Genomic DNA, 17,588 nt, shown 5'->3' with positions numbered 1-17,588 from the left:
GACAATTTGCATAGTAAATCTCAAGTGAGGAAAAGAGAAGAGGCTTCTGATTAATGTAGTCTGGGTCCCCAAACAAAACAAACTGATTGGAACTGGGGCTGCATTATTTGTTTGGATGAAGTGATTCTAAATTATACATTATTGAAACTAAGTTCACGAGACTGACCTTAAGAGAGTTTTACCGCTTTGGAGTTGGCAAAAATATTGCTGCATGACACACAAAAAAATATTACTGTCTGTTTTGTTTAAGTGGAAACAGATAACTTTTTTACTTTTTGTTGAAAAATACAAAAGTTACCAGCATTTTTAGAGTTACCCATTCTGTTTTTAGTTGGCTGAACAATGCCTTATAGTAGACAAAAAAACATGCTCATTCAAATTTAGCTTCCTTTGTGCAGATATATTCAGTGACTCAAAATAACTCAAATACTTTATATAGATGAAATATTGCAAAAGTAAGTCATGTAAGTATTAAGATAATATATAAAATGCAAATCTATGTGGGCTGGGGTGTGTATGTGGGCTGTGGGTATAAAAATCTATCATACACAAAGCTGTAAGGCAAAATATACTGTAAAAGTTTTTTATAAATGCTTCCGTGCAAATATGCAAATATGCAGGACAGTATACTAGACAAGGCTAACAATACACAGAGGTCATGATTAATAAATTATTTATTATTTTAAAATTCAGACTGAACTACTCACCCACTTTACAGCGGTGACATAGATGCAAACACACATTCAGAGACACACAAATAGGTTCGGCCCTCCCTGGCCCCCAGCACTGACCTTTGTTTTATTACTTTCTGGTTGCAGTATTTACTATTTTCTGTCAACCTTTTTTATGTAAGCTGCCCTGTGTGTTAAATCGCTGTCAGTCAGGTAAACATGCTCACGCCTTCACTTACACCAACCTTGCCGCCGTCTGCGTTGTACTCCTTCTCATCGGCATCCAGCAGCCGCGCCAGGCCGAAGTCGGTAATTTTGATGTGATTGGGTGACTTCACCAGCACGTTCCGGGCAGCCAGGTCCCTGTGGACCAGCCTCCTCTCCTCCAGGTACATCATGCCCTGAGAGAGAGCGAGAAAGAAAAGAGATGACTATGAAGCCGTTTATCATTTTATATTCCATGATCGGAGCAGTCTGAGATCGACGATGCGGTAAATGTCAACCCTAACATAAAATTATTGTCATAACTGTCATCATCATTAACCACACACCCACGTAGATATTTGGATTCAATCTTTCATCCTTATCATACCTCATATATACTAGAGGAGACAGAGAATCTTGGTTAGCTTTTATAGCAATCCAGAGATGTCAGGAAGTCAGAAATTCAAACTTTTGACAAGTGAAAAATGGCTCTCGAATCACAACTCTGAGTACAGAACATTTGCAGTTATCTGACATCACATCGACATTCAGAGAATCCAGATCGAACAGACAATCCCTTGTTGGAAATCCTCAGATTTTTGAAATAAATGTCCTTTCAACATCCCTTGATTCCTGCATGCTGACATATATTTGAAGCTAACACTTGATTATTTTAAATATTGATGTGTGAGAAGGGACATCTTGCAGGAGTGTGTTTCTCTCTTGTGTTACTGGATCAAGTAGCTGGTACTAGAAGTAAAAACAACGGTGTGTAAGATCAATATCTACATCTTGTAGCATGTCCAACTCAAGTGTAATCTTGTTAAGTCACTAGATATTGTTAAATTGTCATGTAGGAAAAAGGACATCTTGCAAGAGTGTATTTCTCTCCACTGTTAGTGGACCACACAGCTGGTACAGCCAGAAGACAAAATAACAGTGTGTTAAAGTGTGTGACATCATATATTTATCTTGAAAAGTGTCCAACTCAAGTGTAATCTTGTTCTGTCACTTGTCACTAGATATTGTCTCTCCACTGTTACCAGACCAAACAACTGCTACAACTAGAAAACAAAATGGCAATGTCTTAAAGTGTTTAACTTCAGTATTTTCATCTTGTAGTGTATCTAACTCCAGTGTAATCTTGTGTGGTCAATAGATATTGTTTTACTATTGTTAAATAGTCATGTAGGAGAAAGGACATCTAACGGAAGTGTATTTCTCTCTTGTGTCACTGGACCAAGCAGCTGGTACAACCAGAAGACAAATGACAGTGTCCTTAAGTGTGTCTACATGTTGTAATAAGTCCAACTCAAGTGTAATCTATTTCAGACACTAGATATTGTTAAATAGTCACGTAGGAGAAAGGACATATTGCCAGAACGCGAAGACAAAATGTCTATTAAAGTGTGTAACATAAATCTACATCTTTCAAAGTGTCTTACCTACTTGAAATCTTGTTCAGTCACTAGATATTTTTAAATAGTCATGTAAGAAAAAGAGCATCTTGCAGCACTGTGTTTCTCTCAATTGTTACTGGATCAAAGAGCTGCTACAACTAGAAGACAAAATGGCAATGTCTTGAAGTGTGTAACTTTGTTATGTGTCCAACTCAAGTGTAATCTTGTTCAGTCATAACTGAGATTTTGTCTCTGACATGTCGCCTCCGTGTCCTCAGTAATTGGGGCCATTTTCAAGACGGCTAGGCCGGGGAGAACAATGGATGTCCTTCCAATTTGTTAACGTTGATTATGAACACCCAATGAGCAAAGCAAGTAACAGGAAAAACAACAAAGCCTTGAGCGCAGAGAATGACAACTTTGCTTTGCAGCCTTAATTTGTTGCTCAATGGGCTGGATGGAGCAAGGACTCTTGACAGTCGCACAAAAACCTATTTGCAGCAGTGTTAGTGTGCTCACACAGAACCTCGAAACACACACAGACACACATGCCACCTTTTCTTCATGAACACACAGGTTTCATCATACCCTCGTGGGCACAGACACACTCCCCTGACACACTTACACACTCTTCTTCTGTGCTCAGCTGAACAAAACAGCCAGACGAGCAGGCAGACAGGCAAGGCTGCGCCAATTGAAGTGTATTAGACTGGGTGTTAAACAAGTGGATGCCACTTACCAGGTGGATCAATAAAAACACCTTGATGAGGAGGGAGGCAGCCATTGTACTCAGCAGACAATGAAAAATTCCAACCAAGGCCCACGCCTCTGCAGGCGCGAGAGAATCATTGTTCATTTTAAATATGGCAAAAACACTGTATATATGTGTACGTGTGGGCACACATCAAGGCACATTGTGTTGAAATGCTCCGCGCCGCCTCCTCCCAGACAAATGTGAGGATAAATCGATAGCGCCGACGTCTGGCTCGCCGCTTGCTGAGCCCTCATCCATCATCCGCTGGCCTCACGGAGACAGACGCGCAGACACACACGCGCTGACAGAGACCACCCGGAGACCACCTATACGCAAAAGCAAGACATATTTCACAGAGCATACTTGGTGACTCTTGCAATATTTCTATCTGTCAGTCCAACTGAATGTCTCTCACTGTCTTATATCTCCCAGTTCAGGACTACTTCCTCATATCGTGTCCCTCATTTTGCTAAAGTAGCCCCTTTCCTCACCAATATGAAGACTGAGATGGGACGAGCCCCCTTTTACTGAAAGTGTATTTAAAATAGATTACTTCTGGGGGGTTCAGGCAGGCGATCAATAACAATGCTGATTACAATAAGCCCGAAGACGACCGCGCCACGCAATATTTATCCCCGATGTCAACGTCGAGAGGAATTAGGAATCAATGGCCCACACAGTCCATTAATACACTTCGACTTAAAGTGACAGGGCAATGAGGGGAAGCCATCGCACTGACAGGGGGAATGTACAGCAGCTCAAGGAGCCAATTAATTTTCAGCCACTCCGGGCTGTAAACACCAGCATCCCAGCGGAGGATGTGGGGGCAGCGTCGGTTTCAGGTCGCGCTGATTGGGCCGCTTTAACAATGCTTAAGTTTCACAATCCCTGAAGTCCTTAAAAGTGGAAGTGGAATTGGATAAATTGTGATTACATAACTTGTATACTGTCGATCATACAGGAACTTGCAGAGGAGGTAATTAAAACTGCCATGTTTGAGAAACAAATGTTCAGAATTTTCTTTTAATACTCTGGAGTCTTGCACAATATTACCTGTGTATGACTGGCAGGTTGAGATGGCCTCTGTCACCTCTTGTACAGCTTCCCTGATTAAATGTTTATTACTGAAACTAATGCCTCTTGGTCATGTAATGAATTATAGATGGTGTAATCTTTGTCTGAGGAAATTGTGCAAAATCCAAACAAAATTAAGTTGCTCACTGCAACTTGCAAGAACAGCTTCAATGAATAGTGAATGAGTAAAGAACCTGCCTGCCCGAAAGGCAAAATCACTTTGTGCTCTCTCTCAGCCATTATTTTTCCGTGGAGATGGCGAAACCTTGAAGGGAGAGAACTACATTTGGAGCCGTGCACCGCTCTAAACTTTTCGTCGAGCTGCTGCACTCAAAGTTCAAAGTATATGTGAAAGGCTGACCTTTAAAGAAAAGATGATGTACGTGTTGATGTACAAAAATGGAAGGAAAATGCATGTTGTCTGGGTCTCTTTCAGTTTCCTAACAAGTACAATAAAATACTGAATACCCGGGGTGTAGTTTTGGTTTCAATACTGGAGTGTGTAGGAGGGAACACATAAAATAGTAGGATTTGGGGTCTTCCGCCAGAAATTTTGGAGCGTCAAATGCTTAGTTTCCCTAATTAATGCATTTTCTACATAAATGTCATTAATTTTGTCAAAGTAAAAGTTTTCTGCGAGTTTTACGTTGTTTTTTGGGGGGGGATACATGTTTATTTAAGTAAATAAGAGACAAAAATAGTAGTAACCCACACCCACGCCGGGGGGGTGGGGGGGTGGGGGGTGCAAACTAAATGTAAACTATAAATGTAAATATTTTGCTTATTTGTTTTGAATATAATATGAAATTATAAAAAGGCACATTTGTTTTTTTTTTCAACATTCACAAATCCAAAACCGAATCGGTTGCTAAAATTTGAGTAGGTAAATAAAAAAAAAATCTCCAAAAAGGTGAATTCAGAACAGATACATTTAAATGCGTGGTAAAATATTGGAATGGATGGAATATATGGAATATTAAGTAATCAGTTGTTGTTAAAATTAGGATACATATGTATTATTTGTTTCCATAAATGTTCTAAATTTAAATATTATGGGGGACCTGTCCCTTGCTTCCCTTCAAAATTCTAGGTGAATCCTATGCTGAAATTGTTTAATTCTTTTATAGCAAATCCATGTAAAAACGTATAACTGTTTCGGTGATATCTTTTGCTGTGACTTATGACCTATGTTCAATTTCTTCTTGAAAGTCTGCAGCCGGTTTGCAGACACTATCAATCCACACAAAGGCTCCTAAAGTTCACATCAGAGCCCTTAAGCACTTGCTGAATTTGCAGTGAGACAGGCCTAAGCCCTCGTGGACTTAGCAGGAGTGCATCTAAAAGTCTGTGACACCGTGGGACCGAGCGATGAAATTGCAACATGCAACCTCACGGAAGGTGATGTGGAAAAAGAGAAAACAAGGTGACAGTGAGCATGCAAAGATTTCAACTTATTGAAGCCAAACTTTTGCTCTTTGCATTAAAGCTTGACAAGTCGTGGGAAAGGAGAACTCAGTGCTTAGTTCCACTTACAGCCCCAAATTAAATCATATGCTGAATCTCCGAAATGGCACATATTCATTTTGGAAAAAGGACACTTGTGCTTAAATAATGCATGTCATTTAATTTGGATGGTAGGTTAGCTGTCTCATTGTTGAACAAAATTTCAATGTTAATGTTAACATTAGGTCAGAGCCACATGAACAATGGCAGCAACTTTGAACACATTCGTCCGGTTCAGGGAAGGCCTCCTTTTCCAGAAAACACACACTTGAACCTATATGAAAGGTCCCCTGAGAGCTCTCACAGCACACAGAGAGCTTTGTGAGCCACATGCTACCCGGGAGCATTAAGGTTAAGGACCTGGCAGCACTGTTGTACATCCCAAATGACACTGGGGGATGTTTAAAGTCCTCAGAGCATGAAGTGCCGCTATAGAAGTTTGAATTATAAAACATTTTCTTTTTTGAAAAACATTGTACTTTTTGGAACTTTACAACAGCTGTTAAGCCAAGACCTTAGCAAGAGTCAGAGTGTGCCTTAGGACAAGTCAGCAGTCACCTATTAGCCAAACTATATGTGCAGCCATATTTCAATCCCATTTATTTGATAGCCACCTCTATATCCAACTCACTTTCCTCATATTTTATACCTCCCTGCTTTGCTGTTCTGTGCCAACAAGTCAAATGGTAGATTATGATGCTGAGTTCAAGTGTAATACAGAGTTAATTTGTAGGTCTGCGAATGAGTTTGTAATCATGAAATTGTGTTAAATGTAAAACAATACACTGAATGTTAGACGCAGTCGCACAGCGGAGGGGAGCTGCTTTCTCTGGAACCATACACACTGATCATTAACATATCTCTGCAGCTCTGCTCGGACCAGCAGAGACCAGTGGAGGCTGGGCTGCCCGTGGCCACAAACAGAGCCAAGCTCTGCTGATATTGCCGATATTTGTGTCATTGCAGCAGCATTCGGTCCAACACCGTAACATGTAATATTCACTTCAGTGTCTGATTTTCTCCAACAACAGCCAATAGAGAAACCAATAGTGCAACTTCAACTCTATTACTCACTCACTCAGGGACTACCCCACACGTATAGCTGTCCCCCATTCTGTGGTCCATCCAAAAATATAAAACATCAAAAGAACACAAAATGCAGTTAATACAGGGAAGTACTAAAAAGTTTGTAAATACATGCTATCAATGAACCATAAAGACTAGAAAAATTAAAACACCAGCTAAGATACACCCTGACATTGGCATGTAGAAGATCAGTGCTTTAAAGCGGCCTAGAGGAACCAATGAGTGCAGATTTAAATCTCTCTGCAGATGATTCTATTTATGTATCTTGTTATTATTATCTATTATTCTATTTATTTATCTGCATCTGTGCAGAAATGCTGCATTTAAACAAAATAAACGCACATGAAAAAAAGGATGTGCAGCATTTGAATGTTAATTTAAAATTCAAATGTCAATGTTATGAATTGACTTTGGACTTATCGGCAAAGCTTTAGAAATTAGGCTTGGAATTGTTTGTTTCCTCCTACAGGGTTCAGTCAAATGACTTGTGAGAGGATGCTGTTTGTTGTGAAAACTTCTTTATAGTTTATCCTTGTCTGACCCGACACTGGCTACCAGGCGGGATAAAATCTCATTTTTAAACAACACTGAAGGTCTTTTTTCATCTCTGCAGACTCCTGAATTGTTTACAGAGGGTAAAAGTTTTCTAAAGCACGCAACAGACCGGGTCACGGCTGGTCCGCGACCCATTAGCCCCTTCTCTCTAGCATGGAGAAAAAAAAAAGGACTAAAGATCTGAGTCGTCAGTAATGGAGGAAAACAAGAGGATGAAACCAGGCATGAAAACAGAGCGAAGTAGTGTGGAACTACAGGGAGCAGTACACCTCAGCAGGAGAGAAAGATGCTGTGGAATAAAAAATGCTGGGTATAAAGGAGAGCAGTTGGAAGGTAAGTGGAGGAGGAGGAGGACAGACATGATGGAGTACAACGGGTAATAAATTCAACTCAGGTCTTCAGCAGATCTAGTGTTTATTGGAGATATTACTAGCATGAGCTATACACTAACGTGAAACAAGTAATTTAGTCAGACTTTTCTATATTTGTTGCTAGGCAACATGCTTTTTGAGGAAGCAGTGGGAACCATCAGCGGTTAAATTGCTTTAATGATACAACTCTTGGGTTGCGCAGACTGTATGAGTTGCAGTTTATCTGGGAATTCATGTCAAAAGAAGAAAAAAAAAGGCAGCACGCTGAGTTTCTTACAGGAAGCAGAAGGTGAGGTGCCTGTTTCCAGAGGGAGCGATAAGAGCGCCGCATGTGGCGCACCCGCCTCCCCTCCATCTCCTGCCGAAAGCCCCGCCGCCCCACCGACTGGGCTGAGGCAGCAACAATGTGAGCAATATGGGACTGTCCACACGCCGAGGACTGGGACCAGCGCGATAAGCAGCGCGTACAATGGGTCTGCTCAGGTGGTGCAGGTGGTCGTCTGTCATGCGCTGTGTGCTGTGTGGGAGATAGAATGGAAGGCATTCCCACTGAGCTGGCAGTCTCCAAAGCATGTGTGTGAAAAACCTGTGTGTGTGTGTGTGTGTGTGTGAAGAAAAGAAAAATGCAAGGAGGGGAGAATGAGCCAGTCAATGTCGGTTCTATTTAATCACGTGTACATTCACATAATAAATTCAAATTTTATTCTGAGTCATTGTTATGTATTTATTTCTTTTACAGCTAGGCTCAGCATCAAGCAATTTGCAAAAAAGGACATCGTAAAAAAAATAAAAGAAAGTAAATATTAAGTTAAATATTATACAAAGGTTGCCTATGGATCTGCAACACGGGCTGAAATATAAAGCCAACGATGAAAACCCCAAAACTGCAGTTCCTGTAATGGCCACTTAAGGCTGGCTCTAGAAGCAAGTCAATCTGCATAGACCCCCTAATGTCAAAATGCCCAACTTTACAGCAAAAATGAACGCGTTTACAGCCTGGTACAAATAACGGTTTTAGTTGCTATAGCTAATTTAAAGATTCATGACAATCTTATGAGGAGTAAATTTTTGGTAAACACCACAGATAGATTAAGAGCAGGACCAACAGAATTAATTTATGAAAAAAAAGAAAACGGTAAAATGTGGAGATACAAGGTTTGCACGCAACAACGATGATATTCTAAATTTCATATTTTGGAAACAGAAAGGGGCAATATTCTAGAGGTACAAAACCTTTTTCATACTCTTTTCTTTCAGCCATACCAAATTTGGAAATTAGTAAAATCAAAAATCCTTACTTTCCCATCTTATGTAGGAACCCTATAAAATAGTGTGCTGTGTTGTATTATGTCCACAGAAACCAATAAGCTCCAAACTGCATCACCGGATGGTTTAGATGCTTAATGAACGATCCAGGTGATGGTGACATAATGTGACATATATAACGACAGCTCAGCTGTGGCGCAGCAGTCGAGGAGCGGGCCCATTTACTCCGCATTCAGCCGTTGTGGAACCACAGCTGAAAAAAATGCACCTATCTATCAAGCCGAGCTGAGTGTGTTTGTGAGTGTGTGCGCACCTGTGAGTGTGAGGCTGTACACAAGGTGAAGGTAGATTCCCTCAGAGTTGAACAATGCCAGAACTTCTCCACGCTTGATGTCTTCTCGTTCTTAATTACCTCCACCTCAAGAGTGGGAACCAAATGTAAAATTATCTAATCTCTGTCGCCATGATCTCAACTCTCCTGTGGAATGGAAAAATGTCACTGTGCAGGCAATAAAAGACCGCTGCTGGCAAATTTACATGAGCAAATGTCAATATATTTTCTTTTGGCTGCTGCAGTGGAATTAGGAAGGGAAACACAGCAACTTTTTGATCAGTGAGATTAATTTTAGCTCTTCTGAGTAAAATATGCTGCTGATATTAAGTTATGTCAAATTTAAACAAAGCACTTCTTGCTATCAATTAGCCGCAACAAAAGATGACATTTGCAGCGATGCGGCTAAATGTCCGCGCTGGGTGAGGACGTCATCCAAGCATCAATTAACAGCACTGGAGTGAGATCTTGTGAAGTTTGAGATGGCCTATGGGCAGCCGCGAGGACATTAATGATGGGTTACATCGACAGCTCAGCAGCTCTGAGTTCGACAGGTGAAGCGAACAGAGAGAAAGAATCAAGAGGGAGAGAGAAGGAAAGAAAGAAGCAGAGGGCATTTGATTCTTTTTTCAATAAACTGAACACCCGGCTACACACTCAACCTTCATACCCATGCCTATAATTTGCCTGCTACTTGCTGCGACACTGAGAAGTTGTAATTTTTACTCGCAGCGGGTAATTATCGTGGTGAGGAGCCGTTGGACGTGATTCGACCTGCCCACTGCCTGCTATAGAAAGGGACAAATTGTTCTGTTGACACTGACACATGTGTAACCACACCTCTCATGTACATGAGTGCTCATAGAAATCATATGCATTCATGATTGCATTTGCGTGGACACATAGTATTATTCTCCTCCCTTAATGCTCCCTGTTTGTTTGTTATACGGCTGCTATTTTGGCGAAAATGCAAAAGTGACAAGGCAACTAGGTGGAAACACTTGCTGCATGTTTTACTAAAGTAGCATTTGTAGGACTTATTAATATAAAACTAGATTTACTGCCTCACGGTTGTAGGCCTCCACACACCAAACAAATTGCACTTTTAAAGTTTAAATACATGTCTGCAAAAACATGGGAGCTTTACATACATCTTACCCCTGGATGCAAAGATGATCTATACAATCAGCACAGTTTCAAGGTGGGCACCCAAAATTAGTGTCAACAATTTCGTATGTGACACAAAAAGTCTCCCCTTCTGTTGCTGAGATTCCATTAAGTAATGGCCAGAAAAGTGTTTTTGCATACTATTATCATCTCGCAGTGAAGTTGACCTTTTGACCTGGATATAAAATATCCCATTGGACATTTGTGTGAAACTTTGTCATGATTAGCAAATGAATTATTCAGTTTTGGCTGAAACATATTTTGGGAGGTCACAGTGACCTTGACCTTTGACCACCAGTATGTAATCAGTTCATTGTTGAGTCCAAGTAAAATTGTATGCTACATTTTTAAAGGAATTCCTGTATAGTCTTCTTGAGATTTTGCATTGTTATCACAAGAATGAAGCAGACGCCGGGTTACAGCAACCTTGAACTTAAATCACTAAATTCCGGTAAGCATTACTGGATGTTTTTGCCAAATTTGAAGTAATTCCCCAAATTTTAATGAGTTTGTCAAAGGCCCATGCTACCTTGTTCTACCAGAATACACTGAAATTGGGGAAGCAGTTTTTCCATAGTCCAAATAAAGTGAACTGGAAACTTAACCTCCTTGGCAAAGGTAATACAGATTTTGTTCCTCAAACACCAAGAAAAATTTCAAGGGGTTCTTGGGATATTGATCACGAGAATGACAGGTACAAGGTTACATTAATTTTCACAACAAACGCAACAAAAATCTCATCAGTTTATTGTTAAGTCCAAGCAGATGTTTGTGCCAAATTTGAAGAAAAAAAAAATCCCTTAAGGGTATTTCTGCGATATCATCTTCAAAAGAAAGTGACATGATCACATTAACCTGAACTTTTGACCTATGGCCACCAAAATCTCACCAGTTCATTGCTGAGTCCAACAGAACATTTGTGCCAAATTTAAGGAATTCCCATATGGCATTCATCAGATATTGTCTTCACAAGAATGGGATGGATGGACGGATAGACAAGCCAAAAAAGAAACTCTATGCTACGAAAAAAAGACTTCAGAAACCGTGCCGAGTTGCGGGACAATCGGAATTTCCGCTGCCACCATTCATCTGCACGCCTGCATATGCCTGTGTCTAATGAGCCTCGGCTCCAGGCGTCATGAGTAATGGGTGTGTATGCAGAGAGGTGACCGATCCAATCAGGCTTTGCTACCCAGTGGATCTGGCAGTCAAATCCCTCCCCTTATGCATCCTTGAGCACTGCTGATCCTCACAGATAATTAGAAAGACCCGGGGGGCTTATCCCTCCACTGCCCGCTCTCCTCATCACCTCGTCCTCCTCAGTCCCCCTCCACCCTGTTTCCCCATTTTGTTGCATCAGCAGTGAGATGTACATACTCCAGGGACTGGTGTGTGTGTGTGTGGAAGACTCTGGGAATGTGTTAGTGTTGGAACAAAACTGCTCAGGGTGCACATTAGTCACTTTTTGTTTTTTTTAAATGTAGGATAGTATTATGGCTAGTGCTGTTTGGTAATCATGGCGTGATGTGCTTCCCGACAAGCTCTGAGATGCAAAGAATTGCGGGACTGCATTATTAATAAAGCCCCTGGGAAATGAAGTGCTGAACATGGATCACCACCACATAGCCCGCTGCCAGTATTAAATTCACTATAACTTAGTATAATGTGTTTTATGGGAAAGACTGGACGAAAAGAAACTGAATGTATAGGGCAACACTAAGCATACAATCATTCACTATACATCATTGTTGCTTGCTGTTTCAAAGCATTTTCAGATAGTTTTTAAGTGAAGCATGAATAAAATCCAATACCATTTTAACTAGACAACACAGTCTTTACTGGTGGATGGAATTTACTCAGCTGTCATGAAAGTGGACCTACTGACAACTCTCTATTATGAATTCATCTAAAGCACTTTCAATCCGAGTAATCTGGAAATGTCCCATTGGGCCAAAAGCCCATTTGTACAGCAGCTGTAAACTTGAGAACAAACACCCGTTGCTTCAAAGGGCCATTTCTTTGACGGCATCCTCCTAAACAGAAGCACGTGGCTGATCATAACACCGAATGACATCATCAAACACTGCCTCTAATTGGTTAGCACTTGTTGCCTCAGTTGGTTGGGATAGTTAACCCTTTAAAATCAAGGAAAATTGGTTCGATTGCCTTTAAAAACATGGGAAAAGGCAATGAGCAACTTAAGAAGAAATGACCCAGAAATTAGCAAGAAATTTGTAAAAGGACAAAAACTACTAGAAAATTCGTACACACAAGAAACCCAAAGAAACAAACAAATAAGCAAACCAAGAAACAAACAGGGAAGTTAAAAAAGAAAGAAAGAAAGAAAGAAATGCCATGGAAAAACAAGCTGCATAAAAATGTATTTATTTATTTATCTATTTTAAGAATCTGTAACTCATGTAAAATCATTTAAAATATATAACTGACAAATGTGCATCCAGTTCTCTAGAAATTTTTCTCAAGCTTCAAAATAAAAAGAAGAAAGATTTTCTAAAACTACTCTTTTCTTGAAATTTGGGACATTTCTTACCAAGTTGCTCGTTGCCTTTCCTTATGCTTAACAGTTGAACTGTAATTGTTTTACGAAAATATTAACTCCAAGGTTAAGAATAAAGTCTGATGGTTAAATTCTCAGCCAAAATGCATAAGAATCTGTCATGTCAACAGTTTAGTTTTGTCAACATCTAGAGTCACTGTTTGATTTGTCCATTCCCGGCTATTGTAGAAACAACATGGCAAACCCTGCCAATGAGTGCCCCTAAATTCTTAATACTGGACCTTTAAGCTCCCCAAAAATGCGTTAAACCCAGGGATCCAATTTAGCCAAAGTGCTATGAAGTTCTTAACTGCCACACTTCCATCAATCTTAATCTATACATGCATTAAAACCAACACATCAGACTACACATGTTCAACCTGTCAATGATAAATATGCCGAGGTAAAAATATGCATCACCTTCAGGCTGCATCGCTTTTGTTCATCAACTGTTAACAGGAAATTAAGTGGACATTGTTGACAGGAGTCATGTATCTCTTCACTTGGTAATCATAATTGCCTTTCTGTGCAATGCAGACTGTTTACATCACTTTATAGTTAATTGCTCCAACTGTGGCACTCTTTATTCAAATGTGCAAGATGGCAACAAGCAACTACAGTATGTTGTTTTTAAATGAATAGTCACAGCACTTTTCTGTAATATTTTATGTAAATATATAGAATCACGGCTGGTCTTGATTGTATTCTTACAGGCATGTACGCCTGGCTAGGAAATGCTTGATGAGTTTCTCTAGGGGTATCTTTAGGAGGCCCTGCCAGGCAGTTGGCTTGTGTTTTCAAAGAGGGATAAAGAAAGGCTCTCAAGATGTATGAGGGCAATCTAGGCAGGGAACAATGTGCTAGAGAAAGAATAAGTCCTTAGGGCACCACAAGGAACTACAAAAATGATGCTCACACCGAAAAGCCCGTTGATCTGATGCTATGCTGTCATGTCCATATAGTTGACATCCTGACTGAATAAAAAGCAAAAGAAAAAAAGAAACTAGAACACTGCCTCCTGGTTTTACACCTCTGTGCACCAGTCAAGTTACAGTTGCAGTTTACATCCATGTCTGTGAAGATGCTTGGCAAGAAGTGGCAAGATCTATACAATCAGCCCAGTCACAAGGTGGACACTGAAGATTAGTGTCACCAATTCAGAATCTAATCAAACAGATGTAAGGTCACAATGACCTTAACCTTTGACCAGCAAAATTTAATCAGTTCATCATTAAGACCAAGTGAAGGTCTGTGTCAAACTGAAAAGAAAAAATATCCCTCCAGAGATATGGCGTTCACAAGAATGAGACAGACAAGATCACTGCGACCTTGACCTTTCACCTATAACCACCAAGAATTAAATCAGGTCATCCTTGAGTTCATGTTCACATGTGTGCCAAATTTGAAGAAAGTCCCTCAAGGTGTGAGATGTAGCATTCATGACAATGAGCGAATTTGTTTCCAGCAACAACTATTGCCAATGCAGAGGCACAAAAAGAAAATACATGAGCTTTTTTAACCTGCAAATATTTGTGCTATGCTACAGGAGGGAAAACTGGAAATCAGGAGAAAGTTCAGTAGCAGTGTTAATGTCTAAATACACGTGTCCAGGTCTGGATGTTGCACAAGTCCATTGAGACGTTCCTATCATTGAGATGCGATGGCATGATAGATACGAGAACACAGGGGAGGGATTCACAGCAAAGACTGGAATCCATCTTCTTTTTTTCAGAGAGGGAGGGGAAGATGAAGGATGTGTGCAGGGGGGTAAGCAGGGAGGGAGGGAAAGGGGGTGTTAAAGCTGGGCTAATGAGTCCAGGCAAGATGTGTTTGCTCAGCACGGAGCTGCGTTTGCAGGGGAGGGGAATGACACAGAGGGCTCCACACTAAGCTTGACCAGATTGGATCTTCTGCCATCGGGTGGCATCTCCGGGGAGCCACCGCAGGATGCAAATCCAAACACACACACACCACACAGTCTGATGTGGAAGTGTACACATCTGTACGGAATATCAACACATGAATACACACATATGAGGGCAAAGATCGGGAGTTTAAAAGTCCCCAGATTTTACTTTTCCTTCCCCTTACCAAGCAGTGGGGGGGGGGAGATGTGTGCTGATATGGCCAGAAAAAAAAAGTTTGTGTGTCTATTTCTGGACTCTGTGTGCTTAGTTTTCCATGCACATAGCTGACAGCATGTACTATAAATTTAAATGCCCTTGCTTGCATGCTTCCAAGTATATTTTACCATAAAACGTAGTATAGTATTAAGCTCACCTTGGAGAAATTATCTGAGGTCAATGGTCAGCAACATCATTAGCAGAGTGAGTCTGTAAAACGCCATTCAGGGCGGCCGTGACAACACAGCACAGGTCTAACTGGAGGCTTTCCCTGCAGGGCATGTTGTGCTGATGTCAGTCCACAAGTGCGCCGGTGGGTATGTTTATACAAACTGCTCGACTCTCTCACCACTCGCCAACCAATTGCCTGAATGTGGCCTATATACAAGCCACTGTCAGGCAGCCCTCCCACCTCCAATCCCCCCCAAAACCAATCAAGGTCCTCGTCCAGCCCCGGCTTCACTGCCAAAGCCAATCATTTCACCGGCAGGACAGCGACTTGCCGAATCTATTCTACTTTCATTATACTGAGCCTGAGGAGAGAGGCTGTGAAAGGAAGACAGAGAGAGGAGGAGAGGGGAGGAGAGAGGGAGCCAAATTAAAAGACTCCCGTAGCCCCGCGTACACTCAGTTCCGATCCCATATTTAATTCAGTGATTGATTTGTTCATTAAAATACATCCCAAACCTAATTATTCCATTAATAATCCAAAACCTAATGAAAAAAATACTCTGTATGTGTGTGTGTGTGTATGTGTGTGTGTGCGCGTGTGTGTGTGAGAGAGAGGGCGAGTGAGAGAATGAGAGAGGGGAAAGAGAGAATCAGTTAGTGAGTGATAAAGAGGAAATGGAGACAAGAGGGAGATGCAGAAAAAGACAGAAATGCGAGAATACATTCCTAGTTTTCTGCAATCTCACACACACACACACACACACACACACACACACACACACACACACAAGGTCACATGAGGATATGTGGCCTGGAGTGGGTAATGTGGAAGGCGATATAGGGCAAACTTTGACCTCCGTTAATCTGAGCACATGGCCACCATGGAAACAGAAAAATGGGCAGGTTTGTGAAAGGAAATATGTAGCTATTTATAAGTGGGTTAGGGAAAGAGCAGGGAGTGATAAGGCACAAAAGGGAAAGCAGAGAAAGGGAGGAAAGGGGAGTAGAGAGAAGTGAAAAGAGAGAAAAGGAAAGGGTAAAAAGTTTGGGGGCAAAGGATAGAAAGAAGTGATGCACATTTTCGGGTTTTTCAAACCCTGTCTCGATCCAGCCTGCAGTGGGAACCAACCTGACCTGCCTGACCCGTCCACATATGCAATAATCAATGATCAGAACCCAAACTGCAAACCAGAGCTCAAAGTTTCTGATAATGAACTGCTTGCAGTTGGCTATATTGTGAAGTTAAAACTTTTTTCTGTTTTAAAGTACAAATGACACAAAGACAGCATGTGCTCACCCCTCTTTGAAGTCTTAAACATGTGATCTCAAGCGCACAGCTGATGACCTATGTGGTTTGTTTACATGAGTGCACAGCTGACAGGAATAGTGGTTTGTTTACATGGTATTACACAGGTGCATTTGTGTGGACAGAGAGGCTCTTGTTTGCTGTAAGAACACAGCAAGCAAGAGGGAAACATTTTTAATGGACATTATAACCAAAAAGATATAAATATGTGGGACTATTGCAGATATTCCTGGTAAAAGTGGAATCTGAAAGCCTCAGCAGCACTGATGAGAAAGCTGCTTGTTGTGTGAGAGAGAGAGAAAGAAGAGCGGGAAAAGATCTAAACTGGATTTTTGCACAATATTTCTGTAAACTAAGTCAAAACACTAACCTGTCAACCTGCCCTGCCCGTAACCCACAATATTTTCTAATGAGCTGACCCGAACCACTCGACCCCAAAGACCTGTGGGCTGTTGCTCGACACGCGCATCACTAATAGGAAAAACAAAATCTAGAAAGAAATGGAAAGAAGAGAAATCAAAGAAAAGGAAATAACTGTAAAAAGAGGAAAGGAGAGAAAAGGAGAGGACACACAGAGCAGTGTAATAGTGGATCTAGGAAAGGAAAAGGATGGAGGACAGGAAATGAAGAGCAAGAATAAGAGGAAAAGGAAGGAAGAGATATGAAAGATGAGAAAAGAAAAACTAAAGCAAAGGACACTGAAAGAGGGAAAAGTAAATGAGGAAAAGGACGAGAGAAGAATTAAAGACAGCATACAAGAGAAGAGAAAAAGGAAGGAAAATAAAAGGAATTAAAGGAGATATAGTGGCTGTTTATAAGTGGTATAACGCAGAAAAGAGAGCAAAGAAGAGGAGGAAAGCTAGGAAAAGAGAAGAGAGAGGAAAGGAACTGAGGATAAGGATGGGAAACAGTAATGGAGAGGAAATGAAAGAATATAAAACAGAAAATAACTGCAAAAAAGAGGAAAGGAAAGAAAAGGTAAAGACACAACACAGAGAAGCAAACAAACCTTTTTATTGGTGGAAGGAGGAAAGAAAAGGGAACGATAA

General features: G+C 40.9%; 1 protein-coding gene across 1 annotated transcript in view; it reads right to left on the bottom strand.

The window, feature by feature from the left end:
* LOC121963010 (receptor tyrosine-protein kinase erbB-4-like) overlaps positions 1-17,588 on the bottom strand; it is a 306,066-nt gene that overhangs the window by 13,777 nt on the left and 274,701 nt on the right. Inside the window, exon 21 of the mRNA XM_042513368.1 lies at positions 917-1,072. Within this exon, the coding sequence (XP_042369302.1) occupies positions 917-1,072 (156 nt within the window). The remainder of the gene's footprint in view (positions 1-916; positions 1,073-17,588) is intronic.

The sequence above is a fragment of the Plectropomus leopardus genome, chromosome 24, assembly GCF_008729295.1.
Source record: "Plectropomus leopardus isolate mb chromosome 24, YSFRI_Pleo_2.0, whole genome shotgun sequence".
In the NCBI taxonomy this organism is placed as follows: domain Eukaryota; kingdom Metazoa; phylum Chordata; class Actinopteri; order Perciformes; family Serranidae; genus Plectropomus; species Plectropomus leopardus.
Note: the sequence above shows the minus strand (reverse complement) of the source record. Positions and strands in the feature narration are given on the sequence as shown.